We start from the raw sequence: 23119 nt of genomic DNA, 5'->3' as shown, positions 1-23119 counted from the left end.
ATACCCGCCGTAATTCTCACTACAGCTTCACTACCTTACTTCTTATCATGTCAAAATGATAACTATTATTGGCCGTATATATTCTCTGACTGATGTGATGAGGATGCTCGTACCATGTAGCTCGGCAGCACCATCTGACAGAGGATGTGCTTGTAGGCGGGGTTATTCTGGGACTGTGTGGTATTGCCACATTTGTGTCATCAGGAAATACTAGGTTACCACTGGTGGTGATAGGAAACTGGATAAATATCTAACTGTCTGGAAACTGATCTGTTTGTTGGTTGTGGTGATGTTTTTCACTTTTCTTCATTGTTGTTTGTGTACTTGTTTTAATGCTATTGAAAATATTTGGTTATTTATTTTCAAATGCTTTAGTCATCAAACTAGACAGTGTTTTGTATTTAGGGGCTATATCTTTCTTTTTGAAATGTTTTTCAGTTGTCTGAGATATTGTTTGTGTACTTGCTTTAATGTTATTGAGAATATCTTAAGGGATATGTTGATTTGTTCATCTGGGTGTTCATCATATGTTTGGCGCATCAGGCTAGACGATATTTTTTGTTCTGGGACTAAATCTTACATTTCATTCAAAATAATTGTTTGGGGGAGGAATTGTCCAATTTTTGTCTTTTTTGTGTGGGAAAGTGGAATCAACCTGAAACAAAAATATGTTTTTAAAATTTGAAACTTAAAAACTGCTTTGTGGCTCAATATGCAAGATAAAAGTTGTCCAAAATTTAAGGATCTATCTAGAGATATATATACGTGTTGACTGTTTTATGATTAATTATTTACTCCCTCCCATTTGAGAGCCCAGAAGTTTTTTGTTAGAATTAGTCTTCAAGAACCGATGCTTGTCATAAGAGGCTACAAATGGGATCAGGTGGTCAGACTTGCTGACTTTTTTAATCATACCATTGTATCCCATGTTCATGCTGTAAATCAGTGGATTGTTTGGTCCAGGCTCAATTATTTACTGACAGCTGCCATATAGCTGGAATATTGCATCATTAAATCAAAATTCTCCAAATCTACAGGAAATGGCCCCATGATTGTGATGGTTTTTTTATGGCATCACTGTTGTCATTCAGACCGTATTTTAGCAGTGTATGGACTTGTTGCAGCCTTGTAATGTCTTGAAAAAATGTTCATGAGGTCACAGTTTACCTCTTTTTTAGTTCATATTTTGCTTTGGAATTTCTTACAGTTTCTGAACAATGTCGTCACAGTTGTTACATTGCTAACAGAACATATCAACCTTCCTTTGTACCCTGTTCAATATGCAATTAAATAATTACCCTGTCATACTTTTGTCATCTGGCACTTAACCTCATCAGAAGAATTGCTGACTAAACAAGTCTGAATTATTCAAACGTGTACTTTTTCAAGTGCACATAGAACCTTTAGAAAGATCTTTTAGTCTTGATCAGGAATGGGGATTTTGATTCTTTTCAAGCGTGAATTATTAATCTCGTTTCTTTGATGAGTCCAACAAGAACAATTGATTACACAAGTTCTGGACATCAAAAGAGTGAGACACATAATTACCCCTTTCGTTAAGCTCATGAGAAAAAGGTTTGTTTTTTTTCCAAATGGATTTTATGTTTTCAAAGGTCAAATCTTACTGCAGGTCTTTTCAGGTTCTTTTGATTTGGAAAAAAATGTATGGGAAATATTAAGGTATTCACTAAGCTTGACATTCTTTTTTCATCACCTCCTCATAAAACAAACGTTGACTGTATTTTGTTATCCCCCCGGCATGTAATGCAAAGTGATATAGTCAACGCCTCGTCTGTCTGTCCGTCTGTTCATAATCATTTTGTTTCCAGAGCATAACTCAAAAACCGCTCAATATATTTAGACCAAATTTGATATATATAATAATCTGAACCTATCGTTGTGCCTTTGCTATTTACAGATTTTTGGCAATTTTATTTTTTGTTTTTCCATGGAACATTTTGGTCTTAGTGTAATGGTGGGGTGGGCTTCGTTTCCGGAGCTCAAAAACCATTCAATATTTTTCTGCAAAACTTGGTAGATATATCAATCAGAACCTTAAGTGGTGCCTTTTGCTGTTTACAAGTTTTTGTGGTTTGTCATTTGTTTGGTTTCCCTGGAAACGTTTTGGACTTAATCTCAAAAGTGAGAGGTGTTTTTCGTTTCCGGAGCACAACTCAAAAACCTCCTAGTATCTGTCAGCAAGACAGGGTAGATATGTGTGGCAGATCCCAGAGTGGTGCCTTTTGCTATTTACAGGTTTTTGTGATCTATCATTTTCTCATTTTCCATGGAAATGATTCGAAGTTTGTCTCAAAATGGTGGGATTGGCTTTGTTTCTGGAGCACAACTCAAAAACTGTTTAATATCTTATAGCAAAACTTGGCAGATATGTGAGGCAGAATGCAAAGTGGTGCCTTTTACCATTTACAAAGGACAAGGTATGATAGAGGCCATTATTGGCCCACAACATGTCATGATTATCAAAATTTTACAACACAATAATTTTAGCATAAAAGGAGCTAAACTAATTGTTGAAGTTACCTCCAATTGCATTTTTATGTTTTTGGTGTTGTTAGTTTTCCTCTTTGAAGACCTCAAAGTTAACATATTTTACAATATCTTCTAGAAACCTACATTTTCTGATTTTCAGAGTGGTAGAAAAGTGTGAGCAAAAGCGTGACCCATCCCAATTTTTTCACCACATATGAAGAGAGTAAATTAGAATGCACACCTAAAAAATTGTGGTGGGTCACGCTTTTGCTCACATCAAAATCTTTAAAAAAGTACATTTTTTCGGTTTATGAAATTGCCCCATACAACATCTCAAAAAATAAACATTGATATTAACTAACATCTTTAAAAACAATCCATCACATTTACACATCTGTGCCATGATACATTATACTTTGAATGGTTTTGTTATCTAAAATACACATATCAAACATCTTTATTAAAATTTTCAATATCATAAGGCACTCACAAGGCTGATTTATGAGAGGTAAACATTGGTTTTGGGTTGTTGGTCTCTGCTAGGAAAGTAAGAAGATGTATGAAGATTTTCAAAATATGATCAAGCAGTACTGTAAAGGTGAGAATCTTTGTTATTATGTAAGAATTTGATCATAGTTTTTCTATCATCTGTGTATCAAACACCTTTGAGTCCCCTGTTACTGTCAAAATAACACTGTCATTCAACAGGATTGCCATATATAAACATATCCAAGACCTTATGTACCTTGATGTTTTCAATGACATATTAGATTTAACCAAAATGACTACACTTAACTGTATGAAAAGGATTTTTTTAGCTAGAATAAGAACATTGTATCAAGGTCTAGCAGATGATGAACACAAGCAGACGTCAAGTCATACATAGTTGTAAAGTGTAATATATAAGCTTAAATTCACACTGGGAGGCAAAGGAATATGTAGCCTAATGGTTGCAACAGTGGACTGCCAGTATTTTTTGTTATCAGACATGCAAGTTCAAATCCATGTAACTTTTCTTTCTTTTTTTCAAAGTTTGTTTATCAAGTCTACAATGTATAATTAAACTGTTTCGCATCAAATCCAAATATTGTAATTTGTTTTCATAAGTTTGGTAATCTATGTTACAACACTGGTGAAATAAGCTTTAATTAACATCATGTAAATCTTTTCTTGAGACACACTGACCATTCACCTTTTCAAGTCAGTCTAGTTGCCTTTGTACCCAATATTTTAAATTCATATTTTAGATATTTTGATCTACTTTAGGTTTATACACTTTTGAATACTGCAGTTCTTGAGAGTGAATCACATACTGAGATTGATGACTGTGTGAATGAAAAGTAATAGTGGATGTTTTTATCTTTAAAGTGGATAAGTAGTGAATAATTACTCTGTGAAGTCTGAGAATACTGACTTTAACGTGTGCATGGTGTTGATATGAACCTGCACTTACAATGAAATTTCACCTGAAATGGTCCCCTTTGAGGTCAAGACCTGTGCAACATGGTTGGCTATTGTATTAACATATGATGATTGAGATGATAACTGTATATTTGCTAAAACTGGTTGTAAATGCTGACTTGTAACACTTACTAGCTGGAATGAAGCTGTGCCCAAAATGAAGCTTCACCCAAAACTGGCCCCTGTGATTCTTAGTACAACATGTTTGTCATCATGCTTACATGTTGTACAATGAACCCATGGATTACATTTGCAAAGAATGCTGTGAATAATGACTGAGTTTTGGGGACACAATTGGCAAGTAATTGAATTAACAATGTTTTGCAACCCTAATTGGGCCCCTTGCGGTTAAAACAGTATGATTGACATTGATATGTTTTTCAGCATGACTACCTGTCGTAAAACTGCGGTAATTTGTATGTAAATAAAATGACAGTTGTAAATAAGCCATTATGGCACACTCATATTTCAGACTTTGTGTTATTTTTCATGGGAACTGATAAAACCCATTCTGGGCCCCCACTGCAGTAAAATTACACATCAGAACATATAAAATATAGCATTTTTATGCAAAGCTAACTTGTCTCTAAACAAATAACATGTTTTCAGCCAATTCTGTTAGTGGGCCAAAAACCACCCTTATCATACCTTGTCCTTTTGGGCATTTTTATTTTTCCCAGTTTCCATGGAAACAATTAGAAGAGAACTAAGTATTCAAGAAAAGTGAAAATAATCATTAGTAGTTGCTCCTAAAAGCAGGGTTTATTGTCCATTTTTAACCCCTATTCGAGCACATGTTCTTACTACCAATTAATTTTGCCACCGTGGAGGACCACATTGAATATGTCAAGGAGCTAAAGCTTTTAAGATGTGCAGTGAAAGGTTTGAACCAACAAACTATTTGGTTCTCATCTTTAGTCCAAGTGATGACTGTTTGCCATTGATACCCCAAAGCAGATCTGCCTTCAAACTAGAACAAAATGAGCATCTCTAGATAGGTACCAACAAAATAGAGGGTTTCTGGCACAGAGCAGCGGAACATCTCAAACTCCAGTCTGTTTGATCATTCTCATCTATTGATACTTTAAGTGAAGGTTCCACAGATTTAAGCTGTTAATAGTCCTCTTCTGTTGATACAATTAAGTGACAGTTTCACAGCTTTGGGCCACTTAGAACAGTAGTCTAGTATTGATACTCAATGGAAGGTCCTCAGCTTTGGGCCATTTATAATAGTACTATTTTTGTACTTAAGAAAAGTTCAACATCTTTGGGCATTTAAGATAGTCATAGTATTGATACTTAAGGAAAGTTCCACAGTTTGAGGCCATGATAGTCATCTAGTATTGATACAGTAAAGTGAAAGGTCCTCAGCTTTGGACTGAATAGTCCTCCTGTACTAGTACAGTAAGCTGCTTTGGCACTTGCATTGAAGCACAGAGTGAATAGTATATAGCTTGAAGCCCACAAATACATCAATATTTGTGCTTTTCAATGAATAATTCATTTAACTTTAACAAGGCGTTAACAAGATGTATGTTTCTATCATTGAAGACGACAAGGTCTGAAGAAAATCAATTGACAATTTATCTAGTTTGCAGATCCTTCTCAATCCCTTTGAGCCAGTTGAAAACTCTAATAAGCTTGCAGACGACGAAAAACATATCACTTTGTTGAAAACAATGCCTTGGCATTTCAAAGAAATATTTCTCAATTTCTTGTTAATACACACCACGTTTGTTGGTTTTGTAAACCACATTTAAGTCCTTGTCTCGCCAGTGTCTAATAGTTTAAAAATAGTACTAGGCTTATATGAGACTTGTAATGACATTTTGTTTGTGTGCAATCCAGTCAAGGTAATGTCTTGCTGAGGACTAAAAGTGCCAGTCAAATTAAAATTTTGTTCTGGATGAAATGTATTATTTGGTTACAACGCCTGCATAATATTTGTTTCTGGGAATGTAATTCTTAATCAAGCCTACAATGCTGATGTTCTATATGGTACTTGAAGTAAATTAAAGCGGCAAAATGCTTTTCATAGTTGTATATATATATATAAGATGATTGTAAATGCCAGATTGGAACCGGTCTGAAACAGACTTCATGGCAACTAAAAGACAAAATGAGAGTGAAAGTACAAACAGAACTATTGTTGTAACTAACGGATCTATTATTTTAACAAACAGAACTATTATTATAACAAACAGAACTATTATTGTAACAAACGGATCTATTATTGTAACAAACGGAACTATTGTTGTGAGAAACAGAGCTATTATTGTAACAAACGGAACTATTATTTTAACAAATGGAACTATTATTTTAACAAATGGAACTATTGTTGTAAAAACCTAGGCATTTGCTCGTCACGACAAAGCCCTGGGTTTGATTCCCCATATGAGCAGTGTATAAAATCCATTGCATTGACGCCCACAAGTCACCCGCTGTGATATTGCTTGAATATTGCAAAAGGTGGCATAAAACCATGTTCACTCATTCACTGTTAACTACACTTCATTTAGAGATGTGAATACTTGCATTTAGATTGTGATTGCAGTGAATATTTTGGACTGAAGTAATAACATATTCATGCGAAAAGGATTTGGTACAAGTTATACAACTTAGAACACCTATGTAGTTTTTACATAATATTATTTACATTCATGATACAAGATGGATAGACAAGAACAGGATAGATCATAATTCAGTTGACTACATGTAACATAGTTGTGTAGAAATGATGTTAGTGATTCTCTGTCCAAAATCGAAGTATCAAGGAGCAGTTTTATGTATTGCAATGTTAGAATTAAAAGAATTCAGTGACACAATTTTTCTCACTTCAACTGGAAATTCATTCCACATTCTACTTGTGGATGGAAAATACAAATCCTACGAAACTGTTGATCATGAGAAGTGTGACATCATCAGAATTGCAAAGATTCTAGCTACTTTTACAGGCTATCTTCCAAGGGACAAGATCAATAATGTATGATGTCGTCAAATTATTCTGAACATTTTTAATTTTAAAATAATTTAAATGATTCTAATTTTTTAGAAAAAGACAAAGTTAGTGCAAAAGTAGTAAGTATCGGAGTGAGTGAGTTTTACGCTGCTTTAAGCAATGTTCCAGCCATATCACGTCAGGGAACACCAGAAACAACTTCAGATATTGTGCCCATGTGGGGAGTCTTCGGCATGACAAACAAATGCCTTAACCACTGTGCTACCCAGCTGCCCCTTATAAGTATTGGAGTGATGTCAACGAGTTATTATAAACAGCTGCTTTCTGTGAGTATGGATTCTCCACCTTCAGATCAGATTAGAATCAGACCTCATTACATTGCTGGAGGTAAATGAAGTTCACCCACATTGGTGGACAGGTTCACTGTTGTGTTTAGTACACTAGGACAGCAAAATATGTTGATGTAGGATGATAGTACATTAATGAATGATGATATAAGATGGAGGGATGACTGAATGGATAATATGATGCTTGGATTGGTCGTGCTTTGATAACGTAAGTGTGATGAATGAAATGCTGATAAATAGTTCTGGATGACTGGATTGGTGAAGAGTGATGAAAGGTGGTATGATAATGAATTGGTGATGAAAGGAATGTTGATAATGAATTGTGATGAAAGGTGGTTTGATAATGAATTGGTGATGAAAGGTGGTTTGATAATGAATTGGTGATGAAAGGGATGTTGATAATAAATTGGTGATGTATGGGTTGATAATGGATTGGTGATGAAAGGTATGTTGATAAAGAATTGGTGATGAAAGGTATGTTGATAATGGTTTGGTGATGAAAGGTATGTTGATAATGAATTGGTGATGAAAGGTATGTTGATAATAAATTGGTGATGTATGGGTTGATAATGGATTGGTGATGAAAGATGGGCTGATAATGGATTGGTGGTCAATTATGGATATATTGGTGATGAAGGATTTCCTTTTGTTTTATCAGATAAGATACTGACCTGCCTGTGCATGGATTTGTGACAGGTGGCACCACTGGGTCTGGATGCACTGACCTTTTCACTTTTCTATTTTGACAGTGGTTCCTACACATACACTCAGGATACAGTTAATACAATGTTTGTATGAAAACTGAAAGGGTATTGTTGCCTTTATTCAGACGCTTATGTCAATTTGTCCGTTGTAACACTGTTTAACTTTCACCCACAAGTTTGTAAACTACTAAAGAAATCAGTGCCAATATGAATATATTTCCTATGCATGGTGTGCCAGGTTGATTGTCAGCTTCCAGTAATTGGATCATCTGTCTGTGAGCGACATGAACGAGATGTTGATTTCATCAGATAAAAGACACGAAATCCCAAGCTTCCTGAGACGTCTTGATAAGACAGATGATAATTAGCATTATGTATTTAACTATATTTATTACCCCGGAAGTCTATCTGAGCACAGGACAGGCTGAAATTGACACAGATGAGTTACAGCCCTGGCAGATTGTCCACTCATGGAGCGTTTATTTTGACAAGTCTCATTTCCTGCTAGTTAATCTTTGGTGAACTATGGAGATATGATGTGATAGTTTGAAAATGATGTCTGATCAGATGAAGTGCTTCGTTTGCTGAGACAGTGTCAGTAAATATTAAAGTTCTGCACCAGAATGTAAGTGGTCAGACTCTGAAGCTGAGTTTGATACTTTTGGGCTTAAGACGGAACATTGCAACAAAAAATATATGAATAACTTTCTGAAAATTAGTGATGTTACGAGGTGTTGCAAGAATAAGAGCAAGCATGTCCATTTTTTATAATTAATGTGATATGCTTAAGTGAATCATCCTTTTTATGTTATTCTCTGAGATTCTGAGACTTAGGTGATTCTGGTTGCGTGGTTACAGTTTCATATTTTGATTGGTATGTCAAAAGATCCTTTAGGAAAATAATCTGTTTCTAAAGACTCGATGAGTTCATTGGTCAGTGGTCTCGTAGGGTTGGAATTGGTTTTCAAGAGCCCATGCTTGTTGTAAGAGATGACTAACAGGATTGGGTGATCAGGCTCACTGACTTGGTTGTCATCATATGCTAATTGAGTGCATCATTGCTCATGGTGTTGATAACTGGATCGTCTGTCCAGATTTGATTATTTACAGACTACCATCATATAGCTGGAATATTGCAGAGTGCATCATAAAATTTAATTCACGTGCTCAGTCATCACTCGAACGAGATGCTCATGAAAATCACCAAAGGCACCATTACAAATACATGCAAAGACTTGTCGGTTGTTCACCCCAATAAACACAAGAACATATGATATGACTCTGAAAATGTAACTGTATCAGCCATCAGTTCTATCATAGATGTGTCACATTTGGAAATGTCTTGATTATTTAAAGACCACTGCCATATAGCTGGAATATTGATGATGTGTGACATTAAACAACCATCCAACCCTGGTTCTTTCCTTTAAATATTGTTCCTAAGGAACCTGTACTGTGTCCCGAACAAACCACTTATATTGGGGCTCATGTTATCGATCAATAGTTTGTTGTGGCAGCAATCAGGGACGGTGGGGTAGCCTAGTGGATGAAGCATTCGTTCACAACCTGCAGTGTGTCCTGAGCAACAGGGTCAGTGTCAGTGACTTGTTTGTATCTTACACTGATTGCTAGATTGGGGCTCATGTTATCAATCAGTAGTTTGTTGTGGCAGCAATCAGGGACGGTGGGGTAGCCTAGTGGATGAAGCATTCGCTCACAACCTGCAGTGTGTCCTGAGCAACAGGGTCAGTGTCAGTGACTTGTTTGTATTTTACACTGATTGCTAGATTGAGGCTCATGTTATCAATCAGTAGATTGTTGTGGCAGCAATCAGGGGCGATAAGGTAGCCTAGTGGATGAAGCATTTGCGGATCATGCTGAACACCCAGATTAAATTCCCCACTTGAGGACAATATGTGCTTTTCTCTCTTTCTCTCCTTCCACCTCCTTCATGCTGTTGGAATATTGCTAAGAGTCATGTGAAATCAAATTCACTAACTTACTCAATCCATATATCTGGTCTGTATTCGATAATTTGCAGGATGACATATTTATAAAGTACAACATCAAACAAACAAGTTTTTAATTCCTGTATTTGAAGTCTGAGTTACCATTTATTGAATTATTGTTTCTTTTGCTAATGATACACGTGTAGTTCTGCTTTATTTCAGTCCATGCCAAATATTTTCATGATAATTATTTTCAAAACTTCTTTCGGCTCCTTGAAGAAAAGTTTCGTAGCTTACACGTAACTAAATTGATGGGGTTTTTTTCATTGGTATTTTATTTTTAATGTCAACCGGTTTATTTTGAAAGGTACCCAAAGATAGACTAGGACTGCCAAATTGCCTGTCCTTTCTGTTCCATCAAGCGCAAGTATTTCTGAAATAAATCAATCACTAGTGATACCATGACGTCATGAATGTGTCTTTCAAATAAAGTTACACAAATGAAGTTGCATAAATAAAGTTTATAATTACCTCAATTTTTCCCTGAATTATAAATGGTGACTCACTGTATTGACACAGCAAGAAAATTAAATGAAAGTTTCCAAAATAAAACAAATATTGAGATCTGATATTGTGGCTTGTATTTCAACATGACATTCTTCTCTGTATATTTGCGAGCATTTAAACACCTGGCATGACTAATACCATTGAAACTCAAAATAGGATGTGAAGTTTGATGCTAATCTCAGACACCAGGGAGTGAAGGGAAGAAGTGGTACATACATTTGACTAGCAACATGGAGGATGTCGGTGTTCATTTCAGAACGTTATACAGCTGTCACAGTTGACACGTTCATTTGTAGAACACCCCTACAGGATCTTTTTATTCTGATTTGGGGAGGGATCTGTTGCTCTTTAAACAGGAATATACTGAGTGAGTGAGCGAGTTTAGTTTTTCGCCACTCTCTGCAATATTTCTGTTATATGGTGTCGGTCTGTAAATAATTGAGTCTGTTCCAGACAATCCAGTGATCAACAGCATGAGCATTGATCTGCGCAATTGGGAAGCTAGGACATGTGTCAACTAAGTCAGCAAGTTTGACCACCAGATCCTGTTAGTCGTCTCTTACGACAAGCATAGTCGCCTTTTATGGCAAACATGGGTTGCTGAAGGCCTATTCTACCCCGGGACCTTCTAGGGTCAGGGTGTGCTGAAAATGAAGCTTTTCAACATCTGAAGTCACAGTGACTTATCCATACAGGTGGTGATAAGGTAGCCTTATGGTAAACCCATCTGCTAGTCACTCTGCAGACCTGGGTTCAATTCCCCACTTTGGTACAATGTGTCAAGTCCATTTCTGGTGTCCTTGTGCTGATATTGCTGGTATACATGCTGAAAGCACTGTGAAACCAGTCACTCACTCAGTCACTGTGTGCTTGTGATTGGGTACCTGACTCTGTCCCTGTGAGTTTGAATCAAAGATGGGACTCAACAAACGGACTTGAATCTGTACTTGACAAAGAAAGTATCATCCCAATTCTCATGTGTGTTACATTGGACCACTTTCTTAATGGCATTGTGTAGTCATGTTTTTGATATTGTCAGAACTCGGTCTAGTAGATATTTATGACAATTATGGAAACAGTATTTCTTGCTTTTGTTTACAATCAGTGTGTTTACGAAGAGTGTTTACATTCAGTGTGATGATAAGGTGCCAAATGGAGTTCACAGTTAACTGTTCTGGGTTGCCTCCCTTTGACATGCATGTATTTGATGAATTTAAATCTCAGATGTAAGCCTTGATATTGATTGTTGGTTGTCTTTCCTTTCATATGGATGGAATGGCAACCTAATACTTTAAACACCATCATTTGATTTAAGCATTAACCCACCTTCTGCATGTTCCAAAAAAATATTGGAACAAAAGTCCCTTTTCATGCTGATATAGGCGAGTTGTTATATGTCAAAATCTAATGACATATTCATGTGACTTTATCACCTGGCTAATAAAACAGTTTCTTTCATTATACTCTAATAAATAAACTTGGAATCTTATTATTCAGATGTATTGAAAATTCTTGTATCAACTGCAAAACAGTTGTTCCAGTTTTATACATACTGACAATAAAACATGCAGGCTTCACTGTCCTCTTTCAGTGAAAGGTAAATATCACAATAATTTGACATGATGTTTACATTTCTTATAGATTCAGTTGTGAGCGTTGATTTCAAAACCATCAGTCATTCTTAGTGAGATCTATGACTTTCAGTGCCAATCCCATGTTTTGTTGGAATTGGGTTGTTTACATTATCCTGCTTTGAATGAGCCTTTTTCATATCAGTGAAACAGACCAGTAGATTGATGTCTATAACAATATACAGCTGTTGAGATGATGCAATGTTTAAAAAGAGCAAATTGATTAAACTTTTCATATAACATATTTCACCCTTTGTGCAGCTATAATGAAAACTGTAGACAAATTTCAGATTGGTTTTGAGCAGTTTAAATATTTCATTTAGAAATTTGCTCAAAGGCAAGACTGATTGATGTATGAAATGTGTGGCACTATGTGTGTGAATTATTATTCATCCGCAGACAAGAATCTTGACATGAACGGTGCAAGCAATTTGCCAAACTTTTCAAGTTTTTGAAAAAAATATCTGACCATTATCTGAGATCTGTGTGTGTGTGTCATTTGATCAATTTCAGAAAGAACGCCTTGGATGATGCAATTCAAAATTGTGGCAAAGATTCAGGTTTCATATTCTGTTTGATTCTTGATCAGATTGCATCACTTTTAGTTGACTTGACTCAAATATTTATTCTCAAGAAGGCTTTGGTGCCAAGTTCTTGCAACTTAAATCGCTTTTTCCCTGGTATATATAAATTTCAAAATTTAATATACATATTCATCATTCCAAAATGACTGCCTTGCGAGATATTAAGCAGTATTCTCAAGGATATCTCATAACATTGAGGGGCCATGGGTGGTGAAAGTGGTCAGTCATCATGCCATTTGATTCCCTAGATAGGTACGTTATGTGAAGCACATTTTTGGTGTTCCCTGCCGTGATATTGCTGGAATATTACCAAAAGCGGTGTAAAACCCAACTCACTCACTCACTGACTCACTCACTCACTCATTACAGTAATGAGCAAGATGCTTTGTTGAGGGTTGTAAACTGTTGATTACACTGATGTCAACACTGATGTCAAAATGAAATGAAGTCACATATTTTTTAGTAAGCAAGTCAATGAGGTTTTACATTTTCACCAATATTCCAGGAATATCACAGCAAAGGACACCCTGAAGGGGATCCAAATGTTGCATCCTCATAGGAATCAAACCCAGGGCTTTTGATGTGATGAGCAAACACTTCAACTTCTTGGCTACCCACCACCACTACCTGAATATGAAACAAATTTATTTGACACTGCGCGAGTGACAGTATGGTTTTGCACTGCAATTAGTAATATTCCAACATCATCATGGCAGGAAACATCTGAAATGGGCTTAACACATTGTACCAATGAGCGGGATCGAACCTGGATCTTTGGCATGAGCATGAACCACTGGGCTACACCTCACTGAAACTGGTTAGCTCTACTTTTGACACTAAAAACAGTGTCTGTTACTGTTTGCAAACTAAAAATGTTAAAGGATAAGACTATGAGAAAACTTTTTGATAAATGTCAGTACTTTAAACTTTTAGCGACCTGTTTTGCTATTATTAGTGTAAAAACACTCTGATAGGTTTCTTTATTTGATTTGATCACCAAATGCCAGTTCTCGTTGAAGTCATAACTCTCTTGCCAACAAGAAAACTTTACAAAGAAATATCAGATGTGTGTTGTCTTTTTTCCTACTGAGTTTTCATCTGACTGCTTCCTTTGTGTGTAAGAAAGAGAAATCTCATAATTATCTATTGACAGACAACAGTCATTGTGAGTCATCGTCTTTTTCATTTTTTTAGATTTGTTAACCCAAATACTAAGATAAATATATTCACCCAAAAATGCTCACAATTGATTTTTCCTTCCTAAGTTTAATAACTTTCGTATAAAAATATAAAACAATACATTTCTGTAATTACTATAATCATCACATGACTTCACCATTAAATATATGGCTACACTTCTTTAATTGCCTCTGCACAAATTTGCATGACAATGCTATAAGGGGAAGTAACTCCAGCATTTCTTGGTGCCATGTTTTACCTAGATGGAATGGTTTTTTTCTCTATTATTGATTTCCTCCCAGAACAGAATTTATTCAGAATAATGAAAAGGTCTTATGTAGAAATATGAATTGCCAGTAAATATGTCAGGCTGCTGTGTAATACAGTGATGTATTATCTGAAACCCTTGCATGGTGACATCCATTACAGGTTAGTTCTGTTATGGCTTTCAGAGGAACACATACACAACCTATTCAGTTAGAACTGGTCTGCAGTAAACGATACTTGACGCAAGAGGTGACTATCGGGATCAAGTCAGGTTCACTGACCTCGTTGACACATGACATCGTATCTTTGTCGCATAGATCAGTGCTCTTGATCATTACATATGGTCCTGAGTCGATTATACAAGGACTGCTGCCATACAGCTGTAATATTGCTGAGTGCGGCATTAAACAACCAACCAACCAAGAAATCATTATGCAAGGTTTTGTTGGACACACCCTGCCCCATGAGCTGTAGTGCCAAGGCAGATGCAGACACTGAGTCTTTGGAGTTGTACAGTAATTACCTGGGGTCAATTTGCTAATGTCTATTGGAGAAATATGTGTTCAGTAATGAAAGTCAATTTGAGACTGGTCGTAAAGAAATACTTCCCAAAAAGGATGACGTCATCAAAGTCAGATGATGATGATGATGATGATGACGATGACGATGACGATGACAGATGGTGATGATGAAAGATGGTGATGAGGTCAGATAATCAGTGTCCTTCATGAGAATACAATGAAAGTTTTTAAATTTGTATTACAGAATATGAACATGGAGTTATTGCTTGGTGGATTTATGGAAAATGTGACACAGAAGTTTATTCTAAAAAAAAAATAAGTAAGAAATAATTACTTTAAGGTCAGCTCATTTAATCCTTGTTACATCATTCATTTCAGTTCTAAAATCCAGTCCCACTAATGTTTTTTGAGATATGGTAGTTTTCAAGAGAGTGAGCTGTCATTCTGAAGACCTGGGTTTGATTCCTATTTCTAGTGTTCCCAGCCATGATATTGATGGAATATTGTTTAAAAAACTAAACACACTCACTCACTCACTGTTATGGTTATTTTGTTGTGTCATCGGCAGTGGTGATGTCATTCAAATCATATTGTGACATAAAGTTAGAATGACGTCACAAATGAGCAGATCCAGATGCTACCATGGGAACCAGCCGGCCAGCTGATGACACTTCACTGCTGTACCCGTACTTGATGGAAACGAGTGCAGACAGTAAAACCCTTTGGTTTACTTTTTGGTTTACAGTGTCAATAAACATCATGTGTTGGCCAATTTACAGGTGTTATTGAGAATCTGAAGCACAGGAATGCCTGATGCTGATGATGTAATCAAATATTGTCTGTGTCGAAATGCACATCGTGACAGGAATCATTAACATATTGATTAAAGAAACATGACAACATTGATCAGAAACTGCACATCTATATATGGGATGAACATAGGAGCGACAAGTCTGGCTTGCCATGACTCTTTCTCTCTTCTTTGGCAGGGAACCGCGTAATTGAACGGAAATTAGCTCGACATTGTCATTTGAATCGCCATTGCCTTGGTAATAGGAAAATTGGACGACTGGGACCTTGTCAACTGACCATTGCATTGTCTACCAGTCCTTGAGGAGAGTGATGGTGGACTACTGACCATGTTAAGGCCATCCCAACAATCATTTTCTGTCAACAAGGAATGCCCAACGGATGTTTAGCGTTTGGTGCTAGGTGAAGAATGATTGACCTTCTAAAGCCTTCTTGGAAACAATGAGAAACGGAGGAAACATTCATTGGAAAGAATTAGCACTTAGGCTGATAATCTCTTTTATAACCTTTGACATTTGTGTTGTAAATAAATGTCTTTGAAAACTGAGATTTGTGAAGAAAATGTACAAGCAGAATGGTACTTTCTGAGACGAGGGTTTGGAAGTGAGAAGAGCATTGTTTTGGGTTATGGTTTAAATCAAAACTTCAGTTTAGGGACCCTTGAAAATGGAAATGATTAAATGAAAAGTTCTAGAAGGAGGCATTGAATGGAGAATAAGTTCTTATGGGTGATAGATACAATACAGTATGAGCAAGTCTTGGTTGTCTTGACATGACAGGTGATAAAGGTGCTCATGCTGGTGCCGATAGTAACATGATGATGATGATGATGATGATGATGATGATGATGATGATGATGATATAAGGATGGGAGTACTCTTGCGTTTGCTAAGATCCATTTCCTCTTACCTGAGGGTGACTGTATGTATCATTTAACTGTATGTCAAATTTAAAGGATTCAGGTTGGCAAGTTTAATACCTTTTTTCAATATCACAATTGACACAGCTATTACCAGTTTTTTTTTTCTCATTTAGAGATATTGTCAGTTTTATCCACTGTCCTTGCATGTAACAACAGAAGGCCTTATCTTCAGCCAGTGTTTTTAGTCCTATCTTTGTACGTGATGCAAACACGAAACTCACCTCACCATGCAGCTAACATCCATTTCAGGAAGAATATTAACCAAAGGTTTGTTTTACGTGTCTGTCATGATGTCGTGGAATAGATTACATCTCTTTAGTAGAAAATAATACTTTGGACATTTTGTCTCGATGGAGACAGGAATATTTAACACCAGTGTTGCCATACAGCACACGGCATGTAAGAAATGCCTCTGCTGGTGATGAGGGTTTATTAGGGAGCAGATTTCCAGAGCAGTGGTCTGATACTTTAACGACAGGCTAGGTTGGTACAGAACATTAGCTGGTTGAGTATGAAGTCGTATATTTCATCGTTGTACATTTCACCTGCTTTGTGTCAGCATAACTTGGACATGTTTCTGTTCTGAAAGTTCTTTGTTTCTCAGCTGGTCTATTTCAAGTTTAGTTTTGATTGGTTTATGGATTAATCCCTTCAACAAAAATTATGAATTATGCCTAAACATCTGCTGATCTTTTGATGCCTGACAGCTAGTGTTGTCATGTGACTTGGATACTAGTATCCAGTCAACTAAGTTTTGACTTTTCCCAGTGATTTACAAGTTTTCTTCAAGCATTAGTTAAGAGGAGGATTTTACAACGTGACTTATGAAAAGGTATTACACTCTGCCTGTTTCCAGATATTAATTGAGAATTAAGTTTTGGTGATAGTTGGCTTTTTCGATATCAGAATTTTGGGGCTAATGTAAACCTGGACCCTCTCATCTTATTCCTGACTACCTGGTAGTCTTGTTGAGAACAGCTGTAAAATTTCTGTTGCAAGACTCACTCACTCACTCACTCACTCACTCGATCACTCGATCACTCACTCACTCACTCACTCAATCACTCAATCACTCAATCACTCACTCAATCACTCAATCACTCACTCACTCAATCACTCACTCACACTGATAATGAATTCCCTCTCAGTGTCCTTCAATTTCTTGTTAAAAAATAGACGAATGTAATTTTTTTAATAATTACTTTACAAACGGAAGTTATTTTCCAGTAAATTTAACTGAAAATTAAAAGAAGAAAAATAATGAAATCCGTCTCAGTGTTTCATGCTGTATCTTTCAGTCAACATCTACATGACAACATCCCTTTGAACTTACATAACTTGTCATATATTCTCTGCTAAATGTGAGGACTGGACCAAGAAGATCATTCCTTTGAAGGCATAGTCATGTCAGTAAAAATCCATTCTCATTAAAACAGCTCCTGTTGGCGTGTATAACCTTTCTACATGCATGTGCAGTGATCAAGGGAGATTGAAAAAGAAATAGATGTTGTAATTAATGATCTAAATATAAGTTCTAGACTGTACAGCTGGTGCCATGTTTTTCTGTGGAATCGGCTAATGCCAACATATGCTAGACAAGAGTTTAACATGGGATGCGTCAAGTTCATTTGTTACAATACAGCTGTATATTCTTGTGTATTTGTGAGGGTAGTTTCTATAATGTAATTTCTTTAAAATGCTGCATCTTTCAAGATCTTGCTGCTTGTGAAGCTTCCGGGTCGATAGACTTTACTAAACCATGCTTGTCATGAGAGGCGACTAACAGGTGGTCAGGCTTGCTGACTTGGTTGACATATGTCATTGTATCACAATTGTGTAGATTGATGCTCATGCTGTTGGTCACTGGATTTCTGATCCAGACTTGATTATTTACCGACCACTTGATCTTAATCTTGGTTAGAATTGCTTTCAGCTGTATGATTTTTGTTACAAAAGGTCAGCACATTACAAAATGGTTTGGATGGTCAGTGGTAGATGCATATCATCAGTACCCACTTGTACTGACTATATTGATGATGTTAGTCACTGAATTGTGTGGTCCAGATTCGATTTTTAGATACTGCTGCCTCAGCTCTTCAAGAATATGTAAGATTGTAAGATCTGAATGTTTCATAATCTGCCATGCGGGAGATATTTAGTGGCAGTTTTAAAACTGTGAATTCTGAACTCCCTGGGGAGAATCTGACTGGCTGTTTATCTTGATTTATGATTATAACCTTTGCTTCATGACAAATTCCTTCTTCTGGGAATCAACTGAGACAAACTATTTGAAGTATATGTTTTCAAGATAAATCAGTGAGTGCCCCAATGGCGCCCGTCTATGAAGATCTCTAAGGAGGTTTGTGATGATTTGTTGAAAAAGGTTTCAAGGATTTCATGGTTCTGGACCATTCCATGCATAATCCCTATATGATTTATCATGCGGGTTTACACACATACTTATTTGTCCAGTATCACACTGGATACTCATTAGTTATACAATTGTATTCTATATTCTTCCATATAGTACAGGGTCTTGTTACTGATAGGTTACTGGAACTATATGTAATACTTTATTCATCCAGTTAAGAGTCTAGGTCCTTATTGAGTATATACTGAGGGAAAAAAAATAAGGGATCACATTAAAGCACAAGTGTTCCCTTATGTGTTACCAGGTTTCTTCACAAGGTATGCGATACACAGCTTGTAAAGAAACCTTGAAAAGGAAAAAGGACTACTTGTCCTCTCATGTGATCCCTTATTTTTTTCCCTCAGTATTATTACTGGTCAATATTTAGCAAATGGTTTGGGTTATTGTTAGGAAGGGATATTATTATATATTATTATAGGATATTTATGTGGAATACAACTAGTACATGCTCAGGGCGATGGGGTAGCCTAATGGTTAAAGCGTTGGCTCATCACACCAAAAACCTGAGTTCAATTCCCCACACGGATACAATGTGTGAAGCCCATTTTCTGGTGTCCCCTGCCATGATATTGCTGGAATATTGCTGAAAGCGGCGTAAAACTAAACTCACTCACTCACTAGTACATGCTGGTCATTCTGGTGATTCCACTACAATTGGTTAGGGTTGATTGTGAGGTCACAGGTCCATGATGTTGTTCGGTATATATGGAGTTGTTTTCTTTGGCCATGACAGGATACACTTATGTTGTGTTTGAATTCCAGATTTCAGCTGAATTTGATCCTTGACCTGATTATCTTTTGTTATCATTTAACACAACAAGTAAATAGAGTTGTCTTCTCTTGTTTTTGCAGGTCAACGAGGAATGCAGTACTCTACGTCTTACACTCGCAGAAGTTCAGCAGGAGCGAGAGGTAGCCAAGGAGGACGTTTCCACATTGCAGTACAAAGTCGATAGCTTGGAGATACTAGTCAGGGTAGGTGTCATCGCATCTCATTTGTTTAATTACTTATTGTTGAAGACTGCAATATTCCAGCAACCTGGCAGTCTGAAAATATCTGAACCTGGACCAGAGATTTCAGTGATCAACAACAAAAGCTCTGATGTATACATTTGGGATCTGATGACGTCATGACAGCATTAAACAACAAACAAACTTCCATATTATCATGGACACCATGATAAAACCTAATTCACTCACTCATTCACTCTTTCACACAGCTGGGTATGATGTTTATGTTAGTGTCACTGGATTCAAGGTCCATGGAGTGTCTGTAAAATTATATTAAAAAATTCTAAAAATGGCTAAAATAGAACCTTGTCATTAACCCTCCCTATAGCCTCCTTGTATATGTCTTTCAGGAAGCACCTGTGCATTAATTCATGTGTGTTACAAAATGTTTTATGTAGTTGGTTGTTAATAATCCAGAGACATCAGAAGAAGGTTTGAACAAGTTTTGAACAAGCCTTGACAATCTGCCCACTGGCATGAATGGGAAGTATCTTTTACAAGATTTTATGTAGGAAAACAACTGATCAATATTTGTTTGCTCTAAACCATTTCATAAGTGACAGTGCCACCTTTATGCCACTGTTATCGCAAAAGAATTGTTGCTGTGAGCTACAGATTAAATACCACCTTGACATTTTATGCCATTTGTTTGCCACTTTGGCATGCCTCATAGGCTTCAAGTTAATGCTCACTTTCTTATGCAGATTGTTTGCATACAGGTGGTTCCAGTAGAGTAGGTCAAGCTTTTGAGGAACACCTGGTATCATCGTAATTTCAGGGGAGATGGGGAAGCCCACTGGTTAAAGTGTTTGCTTGTCACACTGAAGACCCAGGTTTGATTCCCCACATACGTTCAAAGCCCATTCCTTTCATCCCCAGATCATGCTTGAATCGACATAAAAATTAACTCACACCCTCACTCACCCTCTGATTTTCACTGATCCATCTTTGGAATTTTTAAGTGTGTTTTCTTCCCAATGGAATTGGTTTAAGCAGATGATCAAGACTGGAATATCAAATGTGGAAAAGTGTCAGTCTGCAAAGTTAAGAATTATTTTAATTTAGTATAAAACTGAAACAATTTAATGGTCAGTTGAAACTTGTAACGTGTATTCATTTGATAACAGGTGGAAGTGGCTTAACTTTGTATTTTTCTTTTTATGCAACATTAAAACACATATGAAAATAAGGCCTTAAAAGACAATGTGAAGATGTTTGTCAAAATCTGGTGCTTATCTGTTCACAAATGTTGTGGCCAGCTAACAAATTGGGAGGTCATGCCCCTTGACGTGGGTAACGCACATGATGTCAATCACTTGATAAACAGTCCCTCCATCATGTACAGTGTGGTAAACGTTTCACTGACACTTTCAAATGTTTTTAAAGGTCACATTTGTATCCATAAATTATATAGTCCTTCAGCCCCCTGCTAATTTTTGCCATGCTTTAGAAAAAAAACAAAACACTGAAATATTTTTGTCTCTCTATGTAGGTGGATAGTGTTATATATGTTATATATGTTACACAACTAAGAATATATATGTTGCAGTGTATGCATTAATCATTGAGTCCTCCAGACCCCTGGCCTTCAGTAACACATGCTTGTTGGATGAGCTGACTTAAAGGTTAAAACATGTCATCCAGGGATCAAAATTAGGTTTTTTTCAAGTGTGCCTCATAGGCACTGTCATGATAATTTAAGTGTGCCATTTCAGTGCCAGGTGTGCCATAAATTCATGGTCTCTTTAACTGAACTTAAAAAAACTACATAACCTGAAGTGAATGTAAAAGTTATAATAACATTCACTTATAAATCATGAGTAACAAAACAATGCTTGGTATTTTTGTTTATTTACTGACCTCAAAACTTTCAAAAGACATTGATAAGTAGCTGTCTGACTGATCTGTACACTTTATCATTGATCCTTGTTCATAATTTCATTTTAAAGCATGAAAGATAATAATGGTTAAAACATACTTTAATGCACTTTCGCAAACAAATCAAGTGTACCACAAGGGCACACAGGTAAGAATTTAACCATGCCATTTCAATCTTAGCCGTGTCATCGGTACAATGGCACTAATAATTTCGATCCCTGTCATCGTATACCATTTGTGTAGACTGATGCTCGTGCTGTTGATCACTGGATTGTCTGGTCCAGACTCAGTTATTTACAGGCTTCTGCCATGCAGCCAGAATATTGCTGAGAGTGGTGTTAAACTTAGTTAATGAATACACCAAACCAAACCTGGCACTAGAATAGGTCGTCAGCAATCCATGTTTGTTGTAAGAGGCAACCAATGGGGTTGAGTGGTGCGATGTTAAACAACTGAACTATTATTTTATTAGTTAACCAACCAACCTGCTCAATTTCAGTATATTAAAAACAAATGTATGAATTCCCATCTCACCATAAGGGTTAAATATTGTTAAGTGCAGTCCAAACAAGCTGGAGACACATTAACAATATGGCCTCCTTTCACAAAGCACTAAGGAGATCGTAAGTCACTAAGGTAACCTTAGTTTAAAGTCAAAGAATGGTGGTTAAGGTTAACCTAAAGTAAGGGTTGCTTTATGAAAGGAACCCTGGGATTCTGACGATGGAGAGATGACTTATCTCTAGGGTGCCATGTAGACATGTAGTCGTGACGTCCCTGTCTCTGTCTGTATGGTGTGATTAGTTCCTGTTGTTGATGGATGACCAATGAGCATGCAGATGATTTGCTAACAAGACAGTGATGCAATACGTGAAACTGACCCTATACCTGGTGATATTTATGTCCTGTCACTTGTGATTGATCCATCCTGTGAACATCTTTGGGGAGAGAAGTATTCATTTAGGTTGTTGTGTTAAGCATGTTTGAAATTTGTTGTCACATAAGTTTATAGAGTTAGAATCTTGTTCAAGATACCTTAGCATTACTTTCATGGGGTCAGGAAAATCTGACATTGCTGTGAGTGAGGGAGCATGTTTGGGTTAAGTGGAAATGGGATTCTTGGCCCCTAGCAACAGTTAAATTGATTGTCTGTCAGATTCTTTGATTTGGTCACAGTGTGTAATTGCATCATTTTTGGCATGGTTTGATCATGGTATCAACAATTGGTATATATGGATGATTATTTACAGGCAGAATTTGCACAGTGGAAAATCGTGAGGTGTAAAACATCACACAGAAATTAATTCGGAATTCATTTCACTCACTGTCCTGTGTACTTTTTGTGACGATTTAAAGCTCTTCAGTCAATAAAGGTAGACATGTTTCTAATCATTAATCAAAGGCAGGT

At 36.6% G+C, this 23119-nt stretch overlaps 1 protein-coding gene across 19 annotated transcripts in view; it reads left to right on the top strand.

Moving 5' to 3' along the window:
• The window catches only part of LOC137295273 (RIMS-binding protein 2-like), a 257071-nt gene that overhangs the window by 192861 nt on the left and 41091 nt on the right, over nt 1–23119 (top strand). For all 19 annotated transcript variants that reach the window (XM_067826613.1, XM_067826618.1, XM_067826658.1 and 16 more), the window contains one exon: nt 19675–19797. In XM_067826613.1, the coding sequence (XP_067682714.1) occupies nt 19675–19797 (123 nt within the window). The remainder of the gene's footprint in view (nt 1–19674; nt 19798–23119) is intronic.

This window comes from Haliotis asinina, chromosome 1 (assembly GCF_037392515.1).
Source record: "Haliotis asinina isolate JCU_RB_2024 chromosome 1, JCU_Hal_asi_v2, whole genome shotgun sequence".
NCBI lineage: Eukaryota > Metazoa > Mollusca > Gastropoda > Lepetellida > Haliotidae > Haliotis > Haliotis asinina.
This window is presented reverse-complemented; position numbering and strand designations above follow the sequence as displayed.